The sequence below is a fragment of the Colobus angolensis genome, unplaced genomic scaffold (genome assembly GCF_000951035.1).
Source record: "Colobus angolensis palliatus isolate OR3802 unplaced genomic scaffold, Cang.pa_1.0 Scaffold424, whole genome shotgun sequence".
In the NCBI taxonomy this organism is placed as follows: domain Eukaryota; kingdom Metazoa; phylum Chordata; class Mammalia; order Primates; family Cercopithecidae; genus Colobus; species Colobus angolensis.
Window position 1 is genome coordinate 1,033,252 of NW_012117644.1, and position 24,125 is coordinate 1,057,376.

At 47.3% G+C, this 24,125-nt stretch overlaps 3 protein-coding genes across 10 annotated transcripts in view; 1 reads left to right on the forward strand and 2 right to left on the reverse strand.

Annotated features, from left to right (window-relative positions):
• The window catches only part of NUMA1 (nuclear mitotic apparatus protein 1), an 83,805-nt gene extending 82,413 nt beyond the window's left edge, over positions 1-1,392 (reverse strand). For both annotated transcript variants that reach the window (XM_011956779.1, XM_011956780.1), the window contains exon 1: positions 1,144-1,392. The gene's annotated coding sequence lies outside the window, so the exon portion shown is untranslated. The remainder of the gene's footprint in view (positions 1-1,143) is intronic.
• On the forward strand, positions 686-17,104 carry LOC105522304 (leucine-rich repeat-containing protein 51). 5 transcript variants are annotated; one of them, XM_011956775.1, is made up of 7 exons: positions 1,534-1,584; positions 6,068-6,230; positions 8,956-9,039; positions 9,668-9,805; positions 14,282-14,487; positions 15,414-15,562; positions 15,846-16,299. In XM_011956775.1, exons 4-7 carry the CDS (start codon positions 9,724-9,726, stop codon positions 15,985-15,987), a joined length of 579 nt encoding a protein of 192 aa, XP_011812165.1. In that variant the 5' UTR covers positions 1,534-1,584; positions 6,068-6,230; positions 8,956-9,039; positions 9,668-9,723; the 3' UTR covers positions 15,988-16,299. The 5 variants fall into 5 exon arrangements, with proteins under 5 accessions (XP_011812168.1, XP_011812164.1, XP_011812167.1 ...); XM_011956778.1 differs by lacking the exons at positions 6,068-6,230; positions 15,846-16,299 and adding an exon at positions 16,930-17,104 and having other exon boundaries at positions 686-1,584; XM_011956774.1 differs by lacking the exon at positions 6,068-6,230 and having other exon boundaries at positions 686-1,584.
• On the reverse strand, positions 6,176-23,889 carry LAMTOR1 (late endosomal/lysosomal adaptor, MAPK and MTOR activator 1). 3 transcript variants are annotated; one of them, XM_011956772.1, is made up of 5 exons: positions 23,686-23,879; positions 19,316-19,461; positions 18,986-19,063; positions 18,495-18,621; positions 6,176-7,116 (listed from the first exon to the last, which is right to left on the reverse strand). In XM_011956772.1, exons 1-5 carry the CDS (start codon positions 23,725-23,727, stop codon positions 7,081-7,083), a joined length of 429 nt encoding a protein of 142 aa, XP_011812162.1. In that variant the 5' UTR covers positions 23,728-23,879; the 3' UTR covers positions 6,176-7,080. The 3 variants fall into 3 exon arrangements, with proteins under 3 accessions (XP_011812162.1, XP_011812161.1, XP_011812163.1); XM_011956771.1 differs by lacking the exon at positions 6,176-7,116 and adding an exon at positions 17,501-18,124 and having other exon boundaries at positions 23,686-23,889; XM_011956773.1 differs by lacking the exons at positions 6,176-7,116; positions 23,686-23,879 and adding exons at positions 17,501-18,124; positions 20,843-20,925.
• Between the last annotated feature and the right edge of the window lie 236 nt (positions 23,890-24,125).

Consider the following 24,125-nt stretch of genomic DNA (forward strand, 5'->3'; position numbering starts at 1 on the left):
ATTCAAGACCAGCCTGGCCAAGACGGTGGTGAAATCCCGTCTCTACTAACAATACAAAAATTGGTCGGGCGTGGTGACGGGCGCCTGTAATCCCAGCTACTTGGGAGGCTAAGGCAGGGAACTGCTTGAACCCGGGAGGCACAGCTTGTAGTGAGCCGAGATCGTGCCACTGCACTCCAGCCTGGGCGACAGGGTGAGACTCCGTCTCAAAAAACAAAACAAAACAAAACAAAAAAAACTAACAGATGACAAGCGCTAACTCAGAGGTAAGCAAAAGAGAGTACCCATAGGCGGCAGCATTAACCCAGTGGGCTCCCGCCCACCCACAATCTTCACACAGTCACCCCACTTATAGTCATAAATTTGTACTCTCCGAGGTGCGTGTATGAAACATGTTATCTGTGAGAGTCTGTGGATGAAAAAACAAACAAAAACAAACAAAAAAATTATTAAAAAAAAAAAAAAGACATACCTGTTTTGACCAGGACAACCACCCCAGGAAGTAGGTAAGGCAGGTAAGGTCACCGTTTACATATATGAAAAGTGAGGCTCAAAATACACTGACCAGTCTAAGACAACGCACGCCCCCACACAGCACCTTCCCCGTCCCCATTTATGCCCAACCCGCAAAACCCCAAGTAGAGCCAACCTCGCACTGCCTACGTAAACCAGGCCAAGCTAAACATTACAAACCTCAGGCTCCCCATCTTTAAAGTATAACAGGTGGTTAGGAGATTAAAAAGATAAACATTTGGCAGGTCATTGTGGACGGTGTAGCTCAGAAAATGCTGACTACTGCACTACCATAATTACTGCCATTGTTACCGATAAAAGACGAAGACTTTCCAAGACCCGACCCTTCGCTTACAAGCCTTTCAGGAACTTGCCCTACCCCCGACCCCCGTCACCTTCAGACTTAATTCCACAGACACGCCCCCAAACAGACCCTCCCCTTTAAGGCACCCCCGGCTCCTCCCCCTCAGGCGCCTCTCCTCACAAACCTTACCCCGCTAGATTCTGCCCTTTCGGACTCGGTTAAGGAGGAGGCCTTATGCTCGCACCGGCCTCTCCAGCACCCCTTTTAGGCCTGGCACCCCTGCGGGTGCCCAGGCCGCACGCCAAACGCGGGCCCACGCCGGTTACCTGGCTGCGCGCTCGCGCTCTGCCTCGCTACTCACCCGAATCGTACCTAGTCGTGGGCTAGCGCCAGCGTTGTGAACGCACAATTTGTTTAAACTATGGCCCCGCCCCCTCGCGCGGCCCTCTGATTGGCCTCTGTCGGCCGTTGACTTACGCGGGGCACGCTTAAGGACCCGGGAAAAGGAAGTTTGAGGGCCACTGGGAAAGAGAAGGGGTATCACCGCTTCCGGACCCCGGCCTGGACTTGAAGGCAAAGAGAACCACAAATCCCAGCGTCACCCGCGGCCTTAGAGCCCCGCCCATGACAAACTACAGGTCCCGGTAAGCACCGCGTCAGTCTTTATGGCGCCTGCCTGGTCGTGGTGACGAAAGCAGTTGCCATGGAGTTGCCCTGAGTAACCGTGAGGCAGTGGCACGCCAAGACTGGCGAGGAAGCGACTGCGGGTGAGTCGGGCGGGAAAACAGGAAACCTGGTCTAGGGGACAAGAGATCTATGGAGAAGGGAGGGGCACTCGCAGAATGACTAAGAACCTCCCTGCTCGGGTATCTGAGATTTCCCCAACCGACCCTCATCACCTTTCACAGTGAACAAGACACAACACTCACATGGGACAAACTGGGCAAGGGGAACAGAGGGAGGGAAAGGCGTGAGATATATATCCATACAGATTTGGGGATGCTTAAGAACCTCCCCCAGGGCCAGGAGCGGTGGCTCACGCTTGTAATCAACACTTTGGGAGACAAAGGCAGGCGGATGGCTTAAGGCCAGGAGTTCGAGACCAGCCTGAGAAACATGGCGAACCCTGTCTCTACCAAAAATACAAAAAAATTAGCCGGGCTTGGTGGCGCGCTCCAGTGGCCCCACCTACTAGGGGGCTGAGGTGGGAGGATCGCTTGAGCCCAGAGATTGAAGCTGCAGTGAGTTGCAGTGATCACGCAACTACACTCCAGCATGGGCTACAGAGCGATATCCCCATCTCAAAACAAAACGAAACAAAACAAAACAAAACAACGAGCCCCGTCCCCAACGCAAACATAAGGCTCCCAAAATCGGATGCTTCAAGTTCCAGGCATAACGTGGGAGATCAGAAAGGCCCTCAGAAATGAGGTTTTCCTCTGAGGAACTGTGACCTCCTTCTAAGACATGTGGTTAGCATTAGATAGAGTAAATCGCAGTCCCTACCCTAATTCTGGAAATGTAGGAAACTTCCTGGGGCGTGAAGTGCCTCTTTCCTTCCTCTTCCAAGGAGTAAAACCCCTTCTCAACCTGTCCCCATATTCCCTTTTCTCCCCACACCTTCTCCATGGTCCGCTATTCAAAGCTCTACAGTTAGAGCTTCATTCTTTTTAGTCCTCACGACAGATCTATTACATTTAGTAACCTACCCAATGTTTTCACAGTCTGTCTTTTGATACTCTTAACAGCTCTGTGAATCAAAGATATTTATCTTCATTTCACAGACTGGAAAACTGAAACCTAGAGAAAAGGGACTTGCCCAAGGCCACACACCAAATTAGTGACAGAGCTAGAACTAGACTCCAGTTCTCCAACTTCCAGCTAAGTCTCTTTAGCTTCAGCCTACTGCCTCTATAGCTGAAGGACTTGTCCCAAGGAACAAGTTAAACTGCCCCAGGGAAAAGGAACCTGTATGGCCTACTTTGGATTATTTACACTTCCGCTGGAATGAATTTCAGATCCTCCTCTGCAAGTTTTAATGGGGAAAAGGAACTAGAGAGACTAAGACAATGAGACTTGAACATTTTTAACTAAACAGGAAACAGAAGGCCTAACACAGCACCCATGTCTGAAGTGACCACCATGATTAGCTGGTTTCTAGCTGGTGGCTAGCTAGCCCTGATTGGTCTACTTACTACCTTAAAGTTCTCCCAGGTTTGGGCCTACGCCTCTTGCTACTGCACTCTATATTCTCTTCTTGGGTACCCCTCCACACCCACAACTTCATTTTCCACCTGTATGCAAATGTACACAAGTGTGTATCTCTAGCCCAGCCCTCATCTCTAAGCTCCAGATCTATATAGCCAATTGCCTCTTCAACATCTCCTTTAGGATACCTCAAAGGCAACCCAAACTCTGCATTTCCGAAATTGAAACCAATCTCTGTGTATCCCAACCCTTTCCTCCAACTCTGGATCTCTTCCAGTGCTCCTACCTTTATCCACAATATACACAAGCCCAAAACCCAAGAGTTAATACCTCTTCCATTTACTTAATACCTCTTCCATTTCCCATCTCTCATTAAGTCTTATCAGCTTTACTTCCTGAATATCTTTTATATAGGTCCTGCCATGTTTGCATACTGCAACCAGAGTAATCCTTCAAAATGCAAAGCTGATAATTGTTCACTCTCCACCCCACCCCCAATTTTCTTTTTTGTTTTTTCAAGGCAGAGTTTCACTCTTGTTGCCCAGGCTGGAGTGCAATGGCACAATCTTGGCTCACAGCAACCTCCACCTCCTGGTTTCAAGCGATTCTCTTGTCTCAGCCTCCCAAGTAGGTGGGATTACAGGCATGCGCCACCACATCCGACTAATTTTGTGTTTTTAGTAGAGATGGGGTTTCTTCATGTTGGTCAGGCTGGTCTCGAACTCCCAACCTCAGGTCATCTGCCCACCTTGGCCTCCCAAAGTGCTGAGATTACAGGCGTGAGCCACCACACCCAGCCAACCCCCATTTAATATTAATACTTTGTGGTTTCCTATTGCTCCCCTCTCTCCAGCCTCCAGTCTAACCATACATATTCCTCCTCCTCTCCCCTTCAGTTATATAACCTTTAAGGTCTTCAAAATTTCCAAGTACCCTTCCACCATAGAACCTTTGCATATAGCAGTCACATCTGCCTGGAATGCTCATTCCACAGCACCCCCTACCCCATAAGTTAATTTGTACTTATCCTTTGGATTTCTCTCAGTCACTTCTTCAGGAATGTCTTCCTGTAGACTGTTCAGACCAGGTCAGATCCCTCAATTACAGCAACCTCATGTCCCTCTCCTTTGTAGTGTTATTTAGTTGCAATTTTTAATGTGTTTGTTAAGCACCTACTACTTGCCAGCACTATGAGATACAACTGTAAGAAAAATATGGTTTCTGCCCTGGTGGTGTTTATGGACCTACAGATAGTAAGCAGATAATCATAGTGTTATGAGTGCTACCATGGCAATCATAGCACTATAATTACAGATTTTAGGATAAAGGTAGACTTCTCAGAAAAGTTGAAACCTGATCTGAGCCCTGAAGTAAGAATTAGCAAAGCAAAAGGAGGAAAGAAAAACTATATTCCAAGCAGAGAGAGCTGGAAGGAGACACTGTTCCACTTAGAGGCCCAGTGGCAGCTCTGAGGAACTTACGGTGAGTAGTTACATTTGGCTGGACTGCAGAATTGGAATTGTGATGGTAGTAGAGGCGGGTAAACAGAAGCCAGGTTGAATCTTGGGCCTCCTTTTGGCACCTGGGAATATAACCTCCCAGAATATATTAGATTATGTGGCAGATTTTTCTTTTTTCTTTTGACAGAGTCTTGCTCTGTTGCCCAGACTGGAGTGCAGTGGCACAGTCATGGCTCACTGCAGCCTCAAACTCCTGGGCTTGAGCCATACTCCTACCTGAGCCTCCCAAGTAGCTGGGACTACAGGTGTGAGCTGCCATGACTGGCTAAATACGTGGCAGATTTTTCATAGCAGTCTTTGATTTTTTTTCTACCATGAGTCCATCATCAGAAACTTTCAGGCCAGGCTGTTGAATCTCCTATCAGATTTATGTGATTATTCCTCAAAGCTTCCTGTGTTATGTTGCAACTTGCCTGAGAGAGGTCAGGAATAGGCTAGCAACAATCAAATTACAAACTTTAGTAATTTCCCAAAACTGAAAACAGTTTTCTGTCAACTTGGGATTGGTTAAATAAAGTTAAATTAAGTGAATAACATTAAAGTACGATACATAATATAAAATACTTTGCAACTATTAAAAAGGCTAATAATCTACAACAATTCAAAAATTTAAAAATAGGTTTATAAAAGAATATTGTTTATTTAAAAATATACATAATCTAGGCCGGGCACAGTGGCTCACACCTGTAATCCCAGCACTTCGGGAGGCCAAGGTAAGTAAATAGCTTGAGCCCAGGAGTTTGAGACCAGCCTAAGCAACATGGCAAAACCGTGTCTCTACAAAAAAAATACAAAAATTAGCAGGGTGTGGTGACGTGTGCCTGTAGTCACAGCTACTCAGGAGGCTGAGGTGGTGGGATTGCCTCAGCCCAGGAGGCAGAGGTTGCAGTGAGCTGAAGTGGCACCACTGCACTCCAGCCTGCACCACAGAGTGAGACCTTGTCTCAAAAAAAAAAAAAAGAAAAAAGAAAAAGAAAAAAGAAAACCATGCACGTGCGTGTGTGTATGTATACAACCTTATTAGCTATACATTCTAGGAGGTTATATTCCCAAACTGTTAATGGAGATTCAAACTTTGAGTTCCTATTTGATGTTCTTCTCCATGTCATTTCACTTTATTCATCTATCATATTAGCTTTTACAATTAAAAAACAAAACAGTTAAAGATACTGTCAATTTGGAAATGAGAAATTCCAGTTCCGAAACAAGGCAGGTATTCCCCTAACCCTGTCATTCATCAAGTCAGTCAGTCTGGACAGATGAAGGTGCTGGCATCTGATTATCTCCTGGTCATAAGCCAGAATCTCAGCAGATGGGAAAGACTGACTCCAAAAAACACAGCAACAGGATTAAGCATGGCAGCATCAAGGCTTTGTCAGTTCTCTCCAGCAGTCAAGCTCTCTATGTGATACCTTGAAGACTCCATTAATTCCTTCATTTCTTCTTTCATCTTTCCATTGTCCATCCATTTTCATTTGTCCATCAAACCTTTAGTGAATATGCATTTTTTTTTTTTTGCCAGGCTCAATGTGGGGTAATGATGAGAAGGGAGAAAGAAGTCTGAGTCTTGTCCCTGTCCTCAAGCTTATAGGGAGTAAACAAAGTTGGTTATAATGACATTAACAAAGAATACAACTGCTTCCATTTATTGAGCACCTGATGCCAGATGTACAATAGTTCTAAAAGTAGGGTTTGTCTCCATTTCACAGATGAGTAAACAGGCTGAAATAAAATTTTGTTCAATAAAATTTTGTTCAAAGTACAGTGGGGGCATGCAGAAGTTAGCTACTGCTGTGTAACAAACCATCCCAAAACACAGTGGCTTAAGATAATAAACATTTATTATTGCTTCTAAGTCTTAGAGTCAGCTGGATGGTTCTTCTGGTTTGGCTGGGCTTACTCATGTGTTGGCAGTCATCCGTGGGTTGGGTGACTCTCCTGATCTTGACTGGGGGTAGGCTGACTGTGGGTTAGTCTAGGATGGCTTCAACTGGAATCACTGGCTCCTTCGCGTGTCTCTCACCTACACATCTCATAACCCTTCAGCAGATCAGCCATGTTCTCATGGCACTGGCAGAGAGCAAGAAGGCAGGCCTCCTTTAAAGCTTCGGTTTGTTTCATGTTTATCGACATCCCACTGGCTAAAACAAGTCACATGTCTGGGCCCAGCATCAGAGTGAGATGGGACTATAATGTTATAGGCAAAAAGGGATGGATACAGGGGAGACCATGAATAGGGATCATCAAAACAATCAGCCTAACACAGGACACATTAACCAATTTTATCTGGAAAAGAAAGGCTTTATAGAAGAGGGTACACTAGAACTGAGTGTTGAAACATGAGAGAGTATTCACTAAGTGGGCAGCTGTTACTTGGAACTGGATGCAAGCTGGTTTGCCACAATCAATAGAAACTCAGCAGGTCTTTCTGTGCTCATGACAGAGTTCTATTATTTGTATCTTGGCTTCATTTCTTCTGGTCAGGCACAGAGCAGCAAGCACTCAACAAATGTTTGCTGAATTGAACTGAATATCTTACTGTGAACAAGGTGTGGACTGAAACAGCTGAACCTGGGAGCCAATTGTTAGAACAGCTTAGCATCAACTCTTCTGAAACAGAAATCCTCAGAATTGGCAGTTTCTCATTCATTCATCCCACAAACATTTTCTGAGTGCCTGTTGTAAACCTGGTTCTATGTTGGATAATGAATAAGACGCGATACTAACTCACAGCCTGGGCTACAGCTTAAATGCAGAAGGCTAAAAATTTAACCAGCTTCTTGGGGCTCCATTTGTAACACTAATTCAGAAAATGCAACAGGAGCTGGTGCTACACAAAATCAGAAGTCTTTAGGAACTGCACTGGGGTTCTCTATAGTCAAGAAAACTAACAGTAAAAATCTGCCCTTAAGTATTTTAAGTTAAAATCCATGTTCAGTGGTGCATAACTCTGGGGTGCCAACCCAGTATTTACTTTGAGAAAAGTATCCAATCTTGTTCAAAGGTATCAAATCTGTTGTAGGTGCTGAAGTGGGATGGGCTTCTGTATAAGCTAGGTTCCTCTAGTTCTATAGTACACAGCAGGTTCCTCTATTTTTACAAAAGAATAATGTGTTCTTTGTTGTCTGCCTGTAGATTTAATATCTAAAACATTCAAGTCTCCCTAATTGACAATCCATGCCCATGGGACCAGTTCATAACAGAAGCTGTGAAGTGACTCAAGCTGGCACTTCCCCAAAGCTCAGTTGGGACTGCTATTTTTTCAGAACAAGACATTCATTTTCCTCTAAACCTACTGAACTCTATCCATGTATATGTTAAATTGCCAAAAAAAAAATTTACTTGAACTGTATTAAGCTTCAGCTGAATTATAAGATATCAGGTCCTTGGTTTTTAACAGAAATTCTTTCTTTTTTCTCTTTTCTTCTTTTCTTTTTTTTTTTTTTCTGAGACAGGGTCTTGCTCTGTCACCTAGGCTGGAGCGCAGTGGCACAATTGTAGCTCACTGCAACCTCCAACTCCTAGGCTCAAGCAATCCAACTGCCTCAGCCTCCCGAGTAAGAAATTCCATTTTAAGGTTGTTTGCCAATTTCATTATCTCTGCAAACTAATTTATCCTTTGAATCCAATGATGAGAACTGCAATCCCAAGGTTTCTCTTTTTGCTTTGGCTGCCAGGAATTTCAGAGCTAAATGTAGGCTTAGATTCTTAAAGTGCCTGGCACATCTCCCTCTTCCTGTAATCTAGTTTCTGATCTTTCTCTTCCATTTTTAACTTTCTAATCTGCACTGTCCAGTATAGTAGCCACTAGTCATGTACATTTGACAGGTAGGCTGGTCCAAATTGGGATGTGCTGTAAGTGTAAAATATCTCAGAAGGTTTTAATATTGATTACATATTGAATGATTTTTTGATATACTGGGTAAAATAAAGTTATTAAAATTAATTTTACTTCATTTTACTTATTTTGGTTACTAGAAAATTTTAAATTATATATGTGGCTTGCATTTGTGACATTATATTTCTAGTGGACAGCACTATTCTGCAAATCATCTGTTTTATGACTGTATTATTGTAAACCTGAAATCCTTTTGGAAAGCAGATGAAGTAATACAAATAATAATACAAAGGTAGCAGCAGTGGATGGAATGAGAAAGGGGAGGTCGACTGGGACAAGTTCTTGTCCTTATCTTGTCAATTTGTCTTTTGCTTGTGTGATTCACACACAAACCCCTTGTTAAAGTATGTTGTCAGCTCTCTTTATCCCAGGTGAGTAGTATTCTCATGGTTCTCTCTTGTCTCCAGAAAAACCTCAGCTTTACTTTAGCTAACAAATTGGAAACCATCTGATAAGACAATTCACACCACATTGCAAGTGACTGATAACAACATTGTGTTCATCCCTCTCAGGGAGTATTTCCATTTTAACCAGAAACAATCCCTGAACCCACAGGAATGAATCCCTAATGGTGGAGTTTCAGGCATTAGTGACAGGTGAGAGGTAGACTCTGGTTTTGTGTGTGTATATGTTTATATGTGTATGGCTACATTCAGGACAGGGCTGAAAGTAGGGTCTTTGGATGGAAAGGTAATGGAGCTGACACCAAAGCCAAGCGGAGAAGGTGGCAAATCCCCAGCTGGGCCAGACTGAGAGGGGCAGTCAGACACCAATCAGATGTGGTGCAGGCTCAGGGATTTGTTAAGCAATGGAATAGCCCAGTTGATGTCACCAGAGGGTGGGTATCAAGACAGTCTCCATGGTAGCTACTGTAGAGTAACAGAAAGGGTCTCAGACTCAGGAGATTATGACTGCAGTCTACAACTGACTCATTGGCTTAACTCCGGGCAAGTCCTTTTACCCCTTGGGTTTCAGTTTCTTCATCTGGCATTTTCCAGACAAAGAAATGGGTGTCACAACTCTCAAATGAGTTCTAAGAGATGTGAAGGTGCTCTGAGAAGTAGAAAGTGCTCTATACATGCAAGGAATAGTGATTCATATCTTAAAATGGAAATACAGCCAGGCAGGCCTAGAGTAGTAGAGGATAGAAAGCAGGGATGGAAGACTAGGGGGAAACCTGAAGGCCAGTGTACTTGAAACGCCTGTCTTTCTCTGTCCTCCCAGGCTGAACCCGGACTCCCAGGGCACCTGCTTTCACCTGATGAATGATGGCCTGAACTATGAACAAACGGGACTATATGAACACTTCGGTACAGGAGCCCCCTCTTGACTATTCCTTCAAAAGCATCCACGTCATTCAAGGTCAGCCCCCAGAGCACAGCACTCCACTCACTAAGGCTGCAGGCCCAGTGTGGTCCCTAGGGAGAAACCATAATCTTCTACTTAAAAGCCTAAAGAGAGTCTTCCTATATGCTTGCAGATGTGTTGCTACTGTCTTTTGGAGGGTAGGGGAGAGTGAGAGGTTTTTTTTTTTTTGTCTTTTTGTTTGTTTTGTTTTTGCCCCTGACACAGCCCCAGGAGATCCTAAGAACATGTGCCCCTGTTTGTTTTTTTTAAGGAGCAAATCTGAAAGGAAACGGGGCTATCACAGTAGTTGATCATCTTTAAAAGAAGCCAGGCTACAGCAGGAAAGTCAAGTGGAAGAAAACTGGGAAGCCAGTCTACCAGCCAATAGTTTTATTCTCCTGTTTTTACCTGAAGAGAGGAGGAAAACACAGGCTCCTATGGAGTCCCAGCAAGTAGGCAAAACCCTTCTCCTCTGTCTGCAGACACAAGCCTATTCTGACTGGCCAAACATGAGGGGTCTTATCAACAAACTGGCATATTTCCAGTTTAAATACTTACTGACAAATTTCTTACACTCATTCCAGCCATATCCAAGTTTATTCCATCATCATCTACACTTACTGCCGATTCCAACACTGCCCACACTTGCTACCATTTTGCCATTCAATGTCTTTGTAAATGGGTAGCTAGTCCCTTCAGGAGGGAACATAGGGAGGCTCTCAGCCATGTCATATTCCCAATGAGTTATCTGATCTTCCTAGGGAAGTTCCGCCATCCCTGGCTTTTGTTATCGCTCTTTCATTAAAGCATCAGTCCATCTGTCCTCACAGAATATATGTTAACATCCACTGTCTTAGAACTATTATTTGGCTTTAGTCTTCTCTCCGGCAATTGGTAGCCACCACCTTTAAGCTCGGGAAGCTGGCAAATAGCACCAGTCTTAGCTTGGGTTTAGGGTCTACTTGCGTTATCATCAGCCACAGTGGTAACTCATATTTGTTCTCTCACGAGCACACAGCCACCTACTGTGATCTTTATTGTGCACTGCATCACTTCTGATGTTGTCCATGTTTCACAAGCGGTTTTAGCTGCAATAGTAACTATCTCTAAGACGGGTGAAATGACAGAGGTGGGAGGGAAGTATACCTTCTACCTATCATGGGAATTTCTAACTCTGATGGAGGAGGTGTAGCTGTGCCCTCTATGGAGTCCCCAGAATTGAGAGAGAGACAAGCAGTACCAAGGGTAACTCTACATCACAAAACGTAATTGGTACAGATGCCCCATCCTTCTTTCGACCATTCAGTATTTACTGAGCACTTACTATTAAGCATTTATATATGTGTGTGTGTGTGTGTGTGTGTCATATGTATATGCCAGGTATTGTGCTCCTTGCTAGATGTGTGAGAGGCACATCAAAGGCCCAAAAGGTCAGAGTCCCTTCAGATTCCCCAGAGCTTCTGAAAAACTTATTTACAGCTGGGGTTAAGGGATACAATAGAGTCTGGGGGTACTTGGCACACTATTTGCTGAATGAATATATATTACAGAATATGAAATGGTAGTGCCTTTAGAAGGCATCTAATCTGTGCTCCCACCAACCCAGATCCTCTAACTTTTCACAAACCTAGAGTGTTAAGGAAGTCTCCCACCATATATACACCTACCAACCCCTTCCAGTTTGTGGCTGAGGGATGACACAGGGAAGTTCTATCAAACTAACTTGTATTCTGACAGATGCAAACAGCTACATGGCAGCCTTTCAGGGAAAGGAGAACAGGAACATAGTTTCCCAGATCTTCCTGGAAAGATCCCCAGTTCTCCCAGCTATGGGGAAAGATCCCCATAGCTCCCCAGTTCTCAAAGCACTGATATTTGTGGTCCAGCTTCCAGACCTGCTTTGGCCTACTCTGAACAAGGAACTTTATAGATTCTTAGGCAGTATAGGGCGTTGGTGGAATCTGAGAGGAGTAGCAACCTGTGGCAGCCTGGATATACCACTCCATCCCTGATAAGAGCAGCTCCAGCCAGCATCAAGTTTTAGGCAACTCCTAAAGTCCCACTAGTGATTCCCTCTGAGCTTGGCCTCCAGCCCATGCTTGGTGGCATTCCCCAAGCTGCTACCTTATCACATGGGGCACTAGTTCATGTGGGGTTATTTTGACCTTAATTTTGATTCATCTGTGTCATTCTGTTTCAGAGTTTTCAGGAGGTGTGGGGAGGGAGGCAGGATTAGGAATTCATGAGCTGGGGTACGCCGGTCTAGTACCCTCCTGCAACCTCAGGCCCCAACTGTGGGTCCTGCTCACTCTAGGACTAAGGCAGAGAGCCATCTGGTGGATGCTGCCTGACCTGCAGCTGAGGAGGAGGCGAGGTGGGGGTGGAAGGGCAAAGGGTGTCCTTCCAGTAGAGAGCAGAAAAGAGAGTGAAGAAAGCTGGCTAGCTTCGGCAAATACTAAATACTTCCTTCCCCAGAGGTGAACTAGGGAACCAAAGGCTTAGCAGCAATGGGAAAAATACAGTTACCTCAGCCAGACCTGGCATCTGGTTCTGACTCTATGACTTTGAACTTGGGCAAGGCCCATCTTCTTTCTGGACCTCATTTTGAAAAAGTGGGAGTGAGGGTTTGGGGTGTTCCATACACCTGAGTTTTAACATAATCCTATTCCCTATTCTCTCTCCTCCTCAGCCAAACTTTCTGAGGATGTTGTTTATGCTAACTGCTCATATCCATTCACTTTTTTTTTTGGTAGAGACGGGGTTTCGTGATGTTGCCCAGGCTGGTCTCAAACGCCTAGGCTCAAGCAAACCTCCTCCCTTGGCCTCCCAAAGTGCTGGGATTACAGGCATGAACCCAGCCTCCATTCACTCTTGAACTCACTCACTTCAATCTGGCTTCTGCCCCCAGACCGTTGCCATTCCACTGAAGCAGCCAAGGTTACCAGGGACTTCTAAGTTGCCAAAATTACTTTTTAGTCCTTACCTCCCTGGAACTTACTACTATAAACTATTTACTCCCTGAACATCTTTAAACTGTCCTCTCCTGATTTTCTCTGATTATTTAACTTCTCTAATGGATTCTTCTTCCTCTCTGACCTTCCTCCCCACCCTCACTCTCCATGAGGAATCTCATCTCTTTCCCTAACTTGTATGCCTTCTTTGCTAACGATTCTCAAGTCTGTGTCTCCTGAGCTTCCGACCTTCATCTCCAACTACCTACTTGGCTTCTCCACCTTTTTGTACAGGAACCTCGAACACACCAAAGCTAAGCCTGAACTCTTCACCTTCCCAATGCTGTTTCTTCTTCCTGTAATTCCTTACTAGTTAATACAACTGGCCACCACTCTTTAATATTCTTCTACCTTTACATCCAGTCAACCAAATTATGTTGATTGTAGGTCCGTCCCTTTCATGTCTTGCTTGGATGACTCAAACAGCCAAATTGGTCATTCGGTCCAACTCACTCCCTAAAATCCATATTCCACACTGACACTTCAGAGTGATCTTTCTGAAATAAAAGATTTGAATCATTTGCTTGAAACACTCTGGTGCCTTCCCATTACCTACAGGGTAAAGCCCAAGATCCTTAGCCTGGCATTCGAGACTTTTGACTAGATTTCTGCCTCTTCTTTTCCTCTTTGTCCCCCTTGTGCAGTGCGTGCGAGCACTTGTGCAGGCACACAAACCTGCCCCAGACTCCCCGGCTGTCCTGTACCTCTATACCTTTCTTCATGCTGTTCCCTGCCTTTTTACCCTTCTTTGCCTGAAAAACATCTCCCAATCCACTGAGATTCAGCTCAGGCTTCACCTGCCCTGGGAAACTTCCCTGAGCTCCCATACTGGGTCAACAGCCTCTCTTCTGTGCTGCTACGAAACGACTATTATATAGCACTTATCACATCATATTGCCAGTTTGCTCCCATCTTGCCCGTATAAGCTCCTCTAAGGCACAAATGTCTGCTCTCTGCCCTATTATTCATACAAAGTCTGCAACAGACTGTCTCTCATTTTGTTTATCTACAAAGTCTGCAACAGACTGTCTCTCATTTTGTTTATCACTGTGTATCCAGTACCTGGCATACTGCAGGTACTCAACATTAATGGAAAAAGAGGGAGGATATCAGAGTGTGTTCCACTGAAGTGAATTCTATAGGCTTTACTAGTGGTTAATTCAGGATTTTGTGTTATCATCTACTCGGCTCAAGCCCAACAATTCTCGTTCTTAGTATTCCTCAACCTGACACTGGTTTAGTATACAAAAGACCCAGTGGTACAGTGGACATGAGAAGTCCATGTAACCTGAAAAGCCAAGAGTTTGAGATAGAAGTCTCTGGCCCTTAATCTAAACTTACTGATTGATGGAAGCTATGGGACAGGGTTGCACTAGACTCAGCTACAGCTTGGATGGCTAATCTTTCCAGCTCTGTCCCTTCTCACCCCCTCAAGCCAGAAAAGCAAAGATGATACCCAAGTCTCACTTTGTCCCCACAGACCTGGTAAATGAGGAGCCAAGGACAGGACTACGACCACTGAAGCGTTCAAAGTCAGGGAAATCACTGACCCAGTCCCTGTGGCTGAATAACAATGTTCTCAATGATCTGAGAGACTTCAACCAGGTGGCTTCACAGCTGTTGGAGCACCCAGAAAACCTGGCCTGGATCGACTTGTCGTTTAATGACCTGACTTCCATTGACCCTGTGAGTTCCTAACACTAGGAATCCAGTCGGGGGAGCCTGAAGCCACTTTGTTCAGCCCCCAACCTCTCCACTCCTACGTGTTATCAAGGAAGTAGTGAGGCAGCATGGTGCAGTCCAAAGCACAAGGCTAGGGGGCCAGACAGATGTAGGTTCAAATCCTGGGTTTGCCTCTTACTGACATTGAGCAAGCTACCTAACCTCTCAAAACTGCAGCCTCCTTGTCTGAAAAAGGAGGATAATATGCCAGTATCATAAAGGTTTTGTGAGGATTGAACGAAAGTACATGAAAACCAACAAACAACTGGTACATCAGAGGCTGAGGTAAAATTGTAACCGTCACTGGGCACCCACTGTGTCCTGTGCTGGGTTCTCCTGTGGAAGAGGTAGTCAATAAAAGTACAGCACTTTCTGTGAACTCAGATTCAAGTTTTAAGAAATAAAGTTTGGCCTTTTCTGGTCCAAGATCCCTAAGAGGGGAAAGGAGCTGGAGCATGACTTGGAAACTATTCCCCTGGTGTGGTGATCTCAATTTAATCAGTATTTTAAAAGCTTCTTATGTGCCTAGCACGATACTCTGTCTTCCCGTTGCTTGCTGTGATAGAATTGTAGATCACCAAAGCTGGAAAGGTCTTCAGTGAAGGGAAAACTAAGGCTGAGAGAGAGGCAGGAGAGGCAAGTCACTGGCAGTGCTGGTACCCAGGCCCATACTCCTGACCCTCAGATCACAGCTCCTTTTCAGTGTGATACCCTGTATGTCTTCAAAGGTAAATAAAAGTAGGTTAGAGTCATACAGTATGGCTGTGGAGGGTTGGAGTGGAGGGCAGGTTGTTCCCCACATTCTTTCTTCTCTGCCCATGAATCAGCCCTGAGCAGAGATTAAGGGTCCTGTCCTGTCTAGCCTGGCTTTTGGTTTCCTTTCCCAACAGGTCCTAACAACTTTCTTCAACCTGAGTGTCCTCTATCTTCATGGCAACAGCATCCAGCACCTGGGGGAGGTGAATAAGCTGGCTGTCCTTCCTCGGCTCCGGAGCCTGACACTCCATGGGAACCCCATGGAGGAAGAGAAAGGGTATAGGTAAGTGCCCTGCCCCTTGGAGGTAGGGTCTAGCTGGGCTCCCCTAAGGGAAAGGAGGAAGAGAAACAAGAAATCTAAGACCATTCTTCTGCCATGCTTAGACCTGGGAAGTGGGTAGCCGACCTCTAAGCATTCCTTGCTCTCAGTCAGGATAAACTTAATCTTCCCCAAATTAAGCTCAAGTCCCTCCATTCCTTGCAGTCTGGGAAGACAACAGCAACTGGTGGAGGGGGAAGGGGATTTTGGTGGGGGGTCTGGCCCCCAGCCTGAGTCTTCCCCACAGGCAATATGTGCTGTGCACCCTGCCCCATATCACCACGTTCGACTTCAGTGGGGTCACCAAAGCAGACCGCACCACAGCTGAAGTGTGGAAATGCATGAACATCAAGCCCAAGAAGGTCCGGATCAAGCAGAATACACTTTGAGGCTCCCACGACCCTAGTAGTCCTAAAGGCCTGAGAATAGACAGCATGGTTTGACAATAAATGATTTCAGCTGTTGAGCAGATGAGAAGTCACTTACACCTTGTAGAGATGTTCTTTAACTCAGGCAACTGCAAGTAGCTCTAGCCTTTTCTTTTTTTTTTTTGAGACAGAGTCTCACACTGTTGCACAGGCTGGAGTGCAGTGGCACGATCTTGGCTCACAGGAACCTCTGCCTCCCAGGTTCAAGAGATTCTCCTGCCTCAGCCTCTCCAGTAGCTGTGATTATTGGTGCACACCACCATGACCGGCTAATTTTTTTTATTTTTTCATTTTTTATTTTTTGAGACAGTTTCACTCTTGTCGCCCAGGCTGGAGTGCAGTGGTGTGATCTCAGCTCGCTGCAACCTCCGCCTCCCGGGTTCAAGCAATTCTCCTGCCTCAGCCTCCTGAGTAGCTGGGATTACAGGCACCTGCTACCACACCCAGCTAATTTTTTATATTTTAGTAGGGACAAGATTTCACCATGTTGGCCAGGCTTGTCTCGAACTCCTGACCTCAGGTGATCCACCCACTTCAGCCTCTCAAAGTGCTGGGATTACAAGTGTAAGCCACCACCCCTGGCCTTTTTTTGTATTTTTAGTAGAGATGGGGTTTTGCCATATTGGCCAGGCTGGTCTCAAACTCCTGACTTCAGGTGATCCGCCCACCTCAGCTTCCCGAAGTGCTACGATTACAGGTATAAGCCACACTATACCTGGCCAGCTCTAGTCTTATTTTGCTGAAAAAGGGAGGCAGTTGAGGGAAAGGCCTGCTGGTCTGGGACTGGAGACCTGGGTTTACCACATAGCCTTGGGAAATTTATCTAACTTTCTGGGCCCCTTTGTACTTTTCAGCTTAGAGATTTGGGGGTTAAAGTAGATCAGTAATTTCCAAACTCTTCAGAGTACCAGGGTCTGTAGAGATGCCTCACAGGCCTCCATGACAGGCCAAGAAGATGGGCTATGATCTCTGAAACCAGCCTCCACTTCAATCAGATCAAAGTAATTCCATTCTATGTTTTATATGCTGGGATTCTGCTTAGGATTTCATTTGATAAAAAGAATCTTCTGCTTAAAAACATTTGCTTGTTGACTCCGTATTAGATATTCCCAGAAGAGTCTGGTCTGCTTTCACTCTCCACCCCCCGACCCGCGGTGTCTCCCTTCACCCCCAGGGGCTGTTGGTAATTCCACTGAGTCTGAGGCAGGGCCCCCAAGAATCAAAGCTGCCTCAGATTCAGGTCTGTTCAGCTTTGACAGTGTTCCCATCATCACTGGACAAGGGACAAGAACAGTCTCATCCAATCTGAGGTTAGCCCAAGCCAGGTCTCAGCTAACAGCTGACACCCTAAACCCTTATCTCTTGGATTCATCTTCAGTGCCTCTGGAAGATGTCCCCTTCCCCTCATCTTACTCTCATAGACCTGAGTAGTCAAAAGTAGAATGGATAGGACAGAGGGGCCAGAACCAGCACATGGATGAATATACTTCCTTTATCGAGGGTGACAAACCAAAACAAAAAAAAGACTAAACATGTAAAAACCCAGGGTTCTAGAAATACAAACTGAATTCATTCAAATTCAAGCTCATCCAGACCCTGGTCACAAACCCTTGTGAGGTGCCTGTGAGCACCTAGTCAGGGAGAGGGGGCAGGAGTGACTTTCAGGCCAAGAGAGAGGGTGGGAAGGGGATCTCCCTAGGTCCCCTGGTGATCACCCCCCACCCAAACTGGTATCTCCACATTCTCAATGACTATGACGACATACCAGGCTCTGTCCTTTTGGCCCCCACGCCATCCCTGGCCAGAGCTTCAAAGGCCAGTCCCAAAAGGTTCTACCCTCACTTGCTCAGGCTTCTAGCCTTCCTCTTTTCCTCCTTCTTCACATTTTTCTCTGTGATTAGTAGCAGGTTAGGGTACTGTATAAGCCGCAGTGAGGCTGGGGGCCAAGGGGGTGGGGTAGAGATGGGATGAAGAGAGGAGAAGAGCTGTCCAAGGACCCCTCTCTTCATGGGATCCCAAACTGTACAACCAGCTCCTCTTTTGCGTCCACACGGATCTGAGAAAGTGCACTGTAGGCATATGCAGCTATCCTGGAGACCTAAGACAGAGAGGGGCCGGGGAGGAGAGGAACAGAGACAGGTGAGGAGGCCGATCAGGAAAAAGAGGGAGGGGAGATAAGATGGTGATGAAGGAGAAGGACGGAATGATGGGGAACAGGAAGGCAGAAAGACAGGGATGGGAGAGACAGAAGGAAAAGAACAAAGGAGAGTGAAACATTAAAGGTTGCGGGAAGGAGATAGGAAAGACATAAGTTAAGAGAATGAGGTGAGAGGGAACTGGGGCCCACAAGGCTACCAGGCTCCCTAACTCCATCTTCCCTACCTCCTCTGAGGCAGAGTGGGTGAACCCTCTGCCATACCCTGGGCAGTGTGGGAAGGGTGGGCAGGGGCAGGCAAGGGGTGTCTCACCTGCTGCAAATCAGAGAATGGGATGGGCTCACTGGCCAGCACTTGGTGAGGCTGGCTGGTAAGAGACGGCAGCGGTGGCAGCTTCTTCCAATGGGTCAGGCTGCTGCTCAGCACAGCCAAGCGGGTGCTGACCAAGAGAGAGGGGGTGGGGGTAGGCAGTTAAGCCACAGTCTGCCCTGCCCAGCCCAAGTAAGCCTCATCCCCTCAGGCCAGAGAAGCAGGGTGCCGAGGCGGGTATCTGGGAGGGAAGGTCTCAGCTCATCACAGACTCACTCTAGGCCCACCTCCCTTGGCCTCAACGCCCTCGAGAGTGTCACAGGGTAAACAGGGCTGACATGAATATTTACTGAAGCACCCAAGTGATCTGTGGTCAGTCTCCAGGGCTGCACCAAATGAGAAGCTTGGACTAGGGGCCAGGCTCCGAAGCTGGAACAGTGATGGAGGGTAGGAGCCCAAGTAGCCGGAGGGACCCACACTGGCCAGTTGCTCACCTGTACTGCCTGGCACGGTCCATGTACTCATGCTGCTCCATGCCCTGTGAGTCTGCAGCAGATACATCAATGATGTTGCTTTGGGGAGAAGAGACAGAGATGACATGACAGGTGCTTTTGAGAAGGACAAACAGGACTCAGTGCCAGGTACCAACTCCAGGGCTATCTGACACCAGTTTCCCTCCTGCCTACTGGAGCAGGGCTGGACATGGAGGCACCTCTCTCCAGTGACTTTGTCCCATCCTCCATGTCCTGAGCCTTGCTCCTTCTATCCTAGCCTTTAATATGGATAGAGGAGCTCTGACCCAGGCCTGGTCCTCTGACATTTACCTGGCTGTCTTGGCAAGGATGGAAGAGAGTAGGGCCTGCTCATCAGTGCGAGCGGAAGGCAGGCTGTGGTAGTTGGGCTCGGCTCCGTTGAGAGCTTTGGTAGGGGGGCTGCTAGGGTCCAGCAGCAGCTTCCGCTCCTCTCGGTCCTAGAAGTGGTCATGGGAGAGAAGTCAGCCCCAGGACCCTTAGATCCTGCCTTTCATGGGTGCTACCCTCAGCCCAGCTCTGACCTTAAACACCAAAAATATTTCTATAAGGAATGTCCAAAGTGCCCAGCTTTATGGAATACCAGATAAGACTCAGTTCCTGCCTATCCTTGGAAGCTCAGCTGAGTTGGTGTTCTAGGATAAACGAGAGTGGAGCCAGGCAGTCCTAGAGGCCCTGAAAAAATGGACAGAGGCACAAAGCAGATAGTCAGCAACAACCCTGGAGCTTGAAAAACATTCTAGGACCTGGCAGAGAAAGGATACTAGAGGCTGGAAGACAGAGGAGCTGAGACATAGCAAAGCAATGGGAGCTAAAGGGGAAACCAGTGCAAGTCAGGAGCCCAAGAACAGCCCTCCTCATCCCCCAGGACCAGGCCCTCCCCAGCAAAGCTGTTTCCTTCCAAGATGGAAGCCCTGGCAAGTCCAGACAAAGCCCTAGGCCCCAAGGGAAAGCAAGCCCAACCTCTCCATGGCCATTTCTCAAATTATGTCAGGGCAGGAATCCCAGCCCAGCTCTGGGTCACACAGTACAAGTGTGTTCCCTTCTTGAAGGCAGGTCCCTAGGAAGGTGTTCACCCTCCTGTGCTCTGGTGCTCTTTTTCTATGTGACTCCCAGAATCAAACTGAGTGTACAAGGTGTATCCTGATCTGAGCAGTAGAGCTGTACCCGTGTGTGGTGATTCACACTGGGAATCCCAACACCTTGGGAGCCCAAAGCAGGAGGACTGCTTGAGTCCACGAGTTTGAGAACAGCCTGGGCAACAAAGCAAGACCTCGTCTCTACAAAAAAAAAAATTAGCTGGACTTGGTAGTGTGAGCCCTGCAGTCCCAGCTACTTGGGAGGCTGAAGTGCGAGGACTGTATGAACCCAGGGTTTGAGGCTGCAGTGAGCTAGGATTGTGCCACTGAACTCCAGCCTGGGCAAGAAAGCAAGACCCCATCTCAAAACAAACAACAATGGAGCTATTCCCGCCCTTGCTAAACCATCTGAGTAGCCCATGTAAATTTTCAGCAGCCCTGTTAACTGCTGGCCTATGCTGATAATCACAACCCCTGAACTAACGTAAGACCAAACCAAGCTTCCTCACTGGTTTGGTCTTACTACTTGTCCTGTTTCAGTCCCCTGTTCTATCTACTGTAATATTTCTGGATTTGACCCTGCCTTGAGTCCATCAGCTGCAAATCCTTGATTGCTGTATCAGTGGTAAATTGGAAAAACAGACCTGCTGGGTATCTATCCAACCCATAAAGAGCAAAAGTGCCCTGGACAAAGCCAAGGATGGGCCCAGGGGGACATCCTGGCTAATGCTGACTCACCAACCTTCAGTGCCAGACCCCTCAATGCTCCCCTCCAGGCCTGTCTCAGTTCCTCAGTCTTTCCTGCTGCAGGCTCCAGCTCCCCTGCCCACAACTCCACAACTCTCCTTGTAGAGGGCTACTTCCTCCTGCCCTGCTTAGGGAAGCCCAGCCGTTTCACCTTACTCTTCTTTCTCAAGCCTAGGTTGTCCAAGTGTCCTCAGGCAATTTGATCCAGTTCCCAGCAGCAAAAGACAGAAGCTGTGGGCTTTGCCCCATCACCTCTATAAACTCCCAGACACCCTTCCTCCCTAAAACACATTTAGCTCTTTAGTATTAAAGAGCTAAAAAGGGCCGGGCGCGGTGGCTCAAGCCTGTAATCCCAGCACTTTGGGAGGCCGAGACGGGCGGATCACGAGGTCAGGAGATCGAGACCATCCTGGCTAACACGGTGAAACTCCGTCTCTACTAAAAAAAAAACTAGCCGGGCGAGGTGGTGGGCGCTTGTGGTCCCAGCTGCTCGGGAGGCTGAGGCAGGAGAATGGCGTGAACCCGGGAGGTGGAGCTTGCAGTGAGCTGAGATCCGGCCACTGCACTCCAGCCTGGGCGACAGAGCAAGACTCCATCTCAAAAAAAAAAAAGAGCTAAAAAGACAAAATGTTTGCCAAAGATAAAACTATGTATTTCTAAGGAAAGCTGGCTCCATAATGAGGCCCAAGTTAGCTTCCTATGTGTCTGTCCTTCTCCCAGCTCCACTTCAGACAGATCTTCCTGCAGGACAGGGTAGTCTCTTCCCTATCAGGGGTTCTTCAAGAAGAAGGTTGGCTGATCACTTCTCAGCCTTCAGCTAAGATCAAGGGAGGAACAAGGTTGTTTTCTTGAAACCTAGACTTAAAGAAGAGGCCATGCTACCCCCTTCAGAGTAGACAAATATCACCCCACTCCCGAAGTACGAGTGGAGCATGGGTTAGGTTTGTCACATCAAGGTTTGTCTCTGCGTCAGTGTAACCCAAGAAGCAGGGTTTCACTGTCTACCTTAGCACAGACATAGCAGCCTGCCCATGACTGGCCACCTGGTCTAGGGGCATAGATGAGACTGCCTGGCCCCATGGATAAAGTACATGGCTTGGCATCAGAACACCTGGGCATTAGCACTTCTCAGCTTGGCCAAATCACTTAGCTTCTCTGAACTTCTTCCTCACCTTTAAATAGACATAACCCACACGAACATGACAGATGTCTGGCAAGAGTCAAATTAGATAACTATCAAGGCCCTTTGTAAACTGTAATGTGTTGTACATTTTTTATTGTGATAAACAGACAGAGACGAGAGTGGGAGAGGAGCCTGCCCAAGAACTGAAAGAGGGACTGTGGGAGGTGGATGGTTATGGCTCTTGCTACATAAGGCCTCAAATCACCCAGCAGTGATTAAACACCGTCTCTGGGTGTTAGGAACAGAAAGGAGAGCCCACCAAGGAGAAGGTAGAGATTCAAGAGAGCAGCAGGCCCAGCTCTCCCTTCCAAGTAGAAGCTGGTATCCTTTCTTGTAAGGCATTAATCCTTCTTGACTCATTCCCTGCAAGAGTCCACATTATGCTTTAAGGGACAATTTCCCACTAGGCCACAGCTCTCCCAGTAGGCAGGGTTATTGTCTCTTTCTCAAAAAGGTGGAGGTGAAGTGAGAGGTATTAGGCATGACACATGCCTAACACCGAGCAAAGGAAATATGTGTTCACTGGGTGTATGGAGAATTGAGAACCAGAAGCCACCCTTGCTTCCCATACAAATGACATTTTTCTAGGCTTAAGCCCTTAATCCAAAATACATTCACTGAAGAAATAACTACTTCCCAAGTACCAGTGATATAATCTATTTTTGTGACCATCTCCCCTATTAGACTGTGAGCTGCTTGAAACCTTTCTACTTTCTCAGGTCTACTATATGTTCAAATGTAGAATCCAGGGTTAGAGTCGATCAAAAAAGGAGAGTGGACAGCAACTTGAGACTTCATCCTTGAATGTCAGGCCAGGCGGGGCAGGGATTAGAATATGGAGAGAAGTGAGAATGCACTAAGAGGAAGAGGGAGAATTTAAAACTGTAGAGGTCTCCCCAGCCTAAGCCTTTCGACAGAGGGATCAGATCTACAGCCAAATTCTCAGAACAGGCATGTCTCCAGCTAAAGGAACCCTCAGGCCCCAGGCAGACTGCACTGAGGCAAGCCAAACTCGGAACCAAATGAACTTCCCGCTCCATTTCTCGTTTCCCACAATCTAGTCAAAGCTAAACCCTCTTTGTTGCTTCCCAATTTCCCACATGTCCCGATGTCCTCACTGTATCCATTAAATACTTCATTGGCCAATTCAAAGGCCACCAACTTCCAGAATCGTCCTCTGGCCCTAGACTAGCAGCGACCTTCCTTTTGCAACCCCAGGAAATAAGACGATACACGAATTCCTGATTCATCTCAGGACAGCCTAACTCAGGGCCTCAGCTTACCCACTCCTACAATGGATTCGCAAAGCCCACTAATACAGAGAAGACACAGGAAGCTGGGAAGGGAGTGTTTCCCGGGGACCTAGACTGAGGATCCTTGAATCTGGAAAGTTTTGAAGGTAGGAGCAAACGGAAGTGGTGGAAGCGAGCCGGACAGGCGGCTGCCTGCACACCCCGAGGCGGGGACCGTGTAGAAAGCTGGGGCTTTAACGGGTAGGAGTCCGGCTTGGCGTCTCCTGTGTAATCTGTCCCCTCCAGGCCTCCTTATTCAGTGAGCCCTGCAGTCCGGCTGCCCGTTCTCCGCAGATTTCTTTCTGGGCCCCATGCCCCAGGGTCTTAGCCCTCATTCCCGAGCCCCGCCTGCCGCGGCCGCACCTGGTCCGAGTCCTCGTTCTCGCTGCTGTAGCAGCACCCCATGGCCGGGGTCAGGCCGGGCGCTCAGGCCGCGCCGAGGAGGGACGGCGTCCGTCAGGAGCCCTTCCGGTCACATGACCTGCAACTGCCTCCCGCAAGTAACCACCCGCCCCCACCCCCCGTATCCCTTCTCCCGGAGCCGCTGGGCCGTCTCATCAATACCCCGGCTTCCGGTCCCGCCCGCTAGCGCGTGATCGTTGTCAACCAATGGGAAGGCGTAACCGGACACGCAGGCAAGTGAAGCGAGGAAAGGGAGGGGCGGATCACATGACTTCATCTTTCCAGTCTCTAAACTGGCAGTAGTGGCCGTCGTGAATTGTGTTATGCGTTCTCGTGGCCACTAGGCCACTTTTCTGGACCACTGAGCCAACTCGTACCAAATGCCCTTGTATGCCCTCGTG

What these genes read in the sequence shown, in the direction of transcription:
- LOC105522304 (XM_011956774.1), top strand. Translation starts at nt 9,724, where the DNA reads ATGAACAAACGGGACTATATGAACACTTCGGTACAGGAGCCCCCTCTT. An exon ending in AAGCATCCACGTCATTCAAG is followed by an intron (nt 9,806 to 14,281) that starts GTCAGCCCCCAG and finishes TTGTCCCCACAG; the next exon opens with ACCTGGTAAATGAGGAGCCA. An exon ending in GAGGAAGAGAAAGGGTATAG is followed by an intron (nt 15,563 to 15,845) that starts GTAAGTGCCCTG and finishes TCTTCCCCACAG; the next exon opens with GCAATATGTGCTGTGCACCC.
- LAMTOR1 (XM_011956771.1), bottom strand. Translation starts at nt 23,727, where the DNA reads ATGGGGTGCTGCTACAGCAGCGAGAACGAGGACTCGGACCAG. An exon ending in AGAACGAGGACTCGGACCAG is followed by an intron (nt 19,462 to 23,685) that starts GTGCGGCCGCGG and finishes GACCACTTCTAG; the next exon opens with GACCGAGAGGAGCGGAAGCT. An exon ending in CATTCTCTGATTTGCAGCAG is followed by an intron (nt 18,125 to 18,494) that starts GTGAGACACCCC and finishes TCTCTGTCTTAG; the next exon opens with GTCTCCAGGATAGCTGCATA.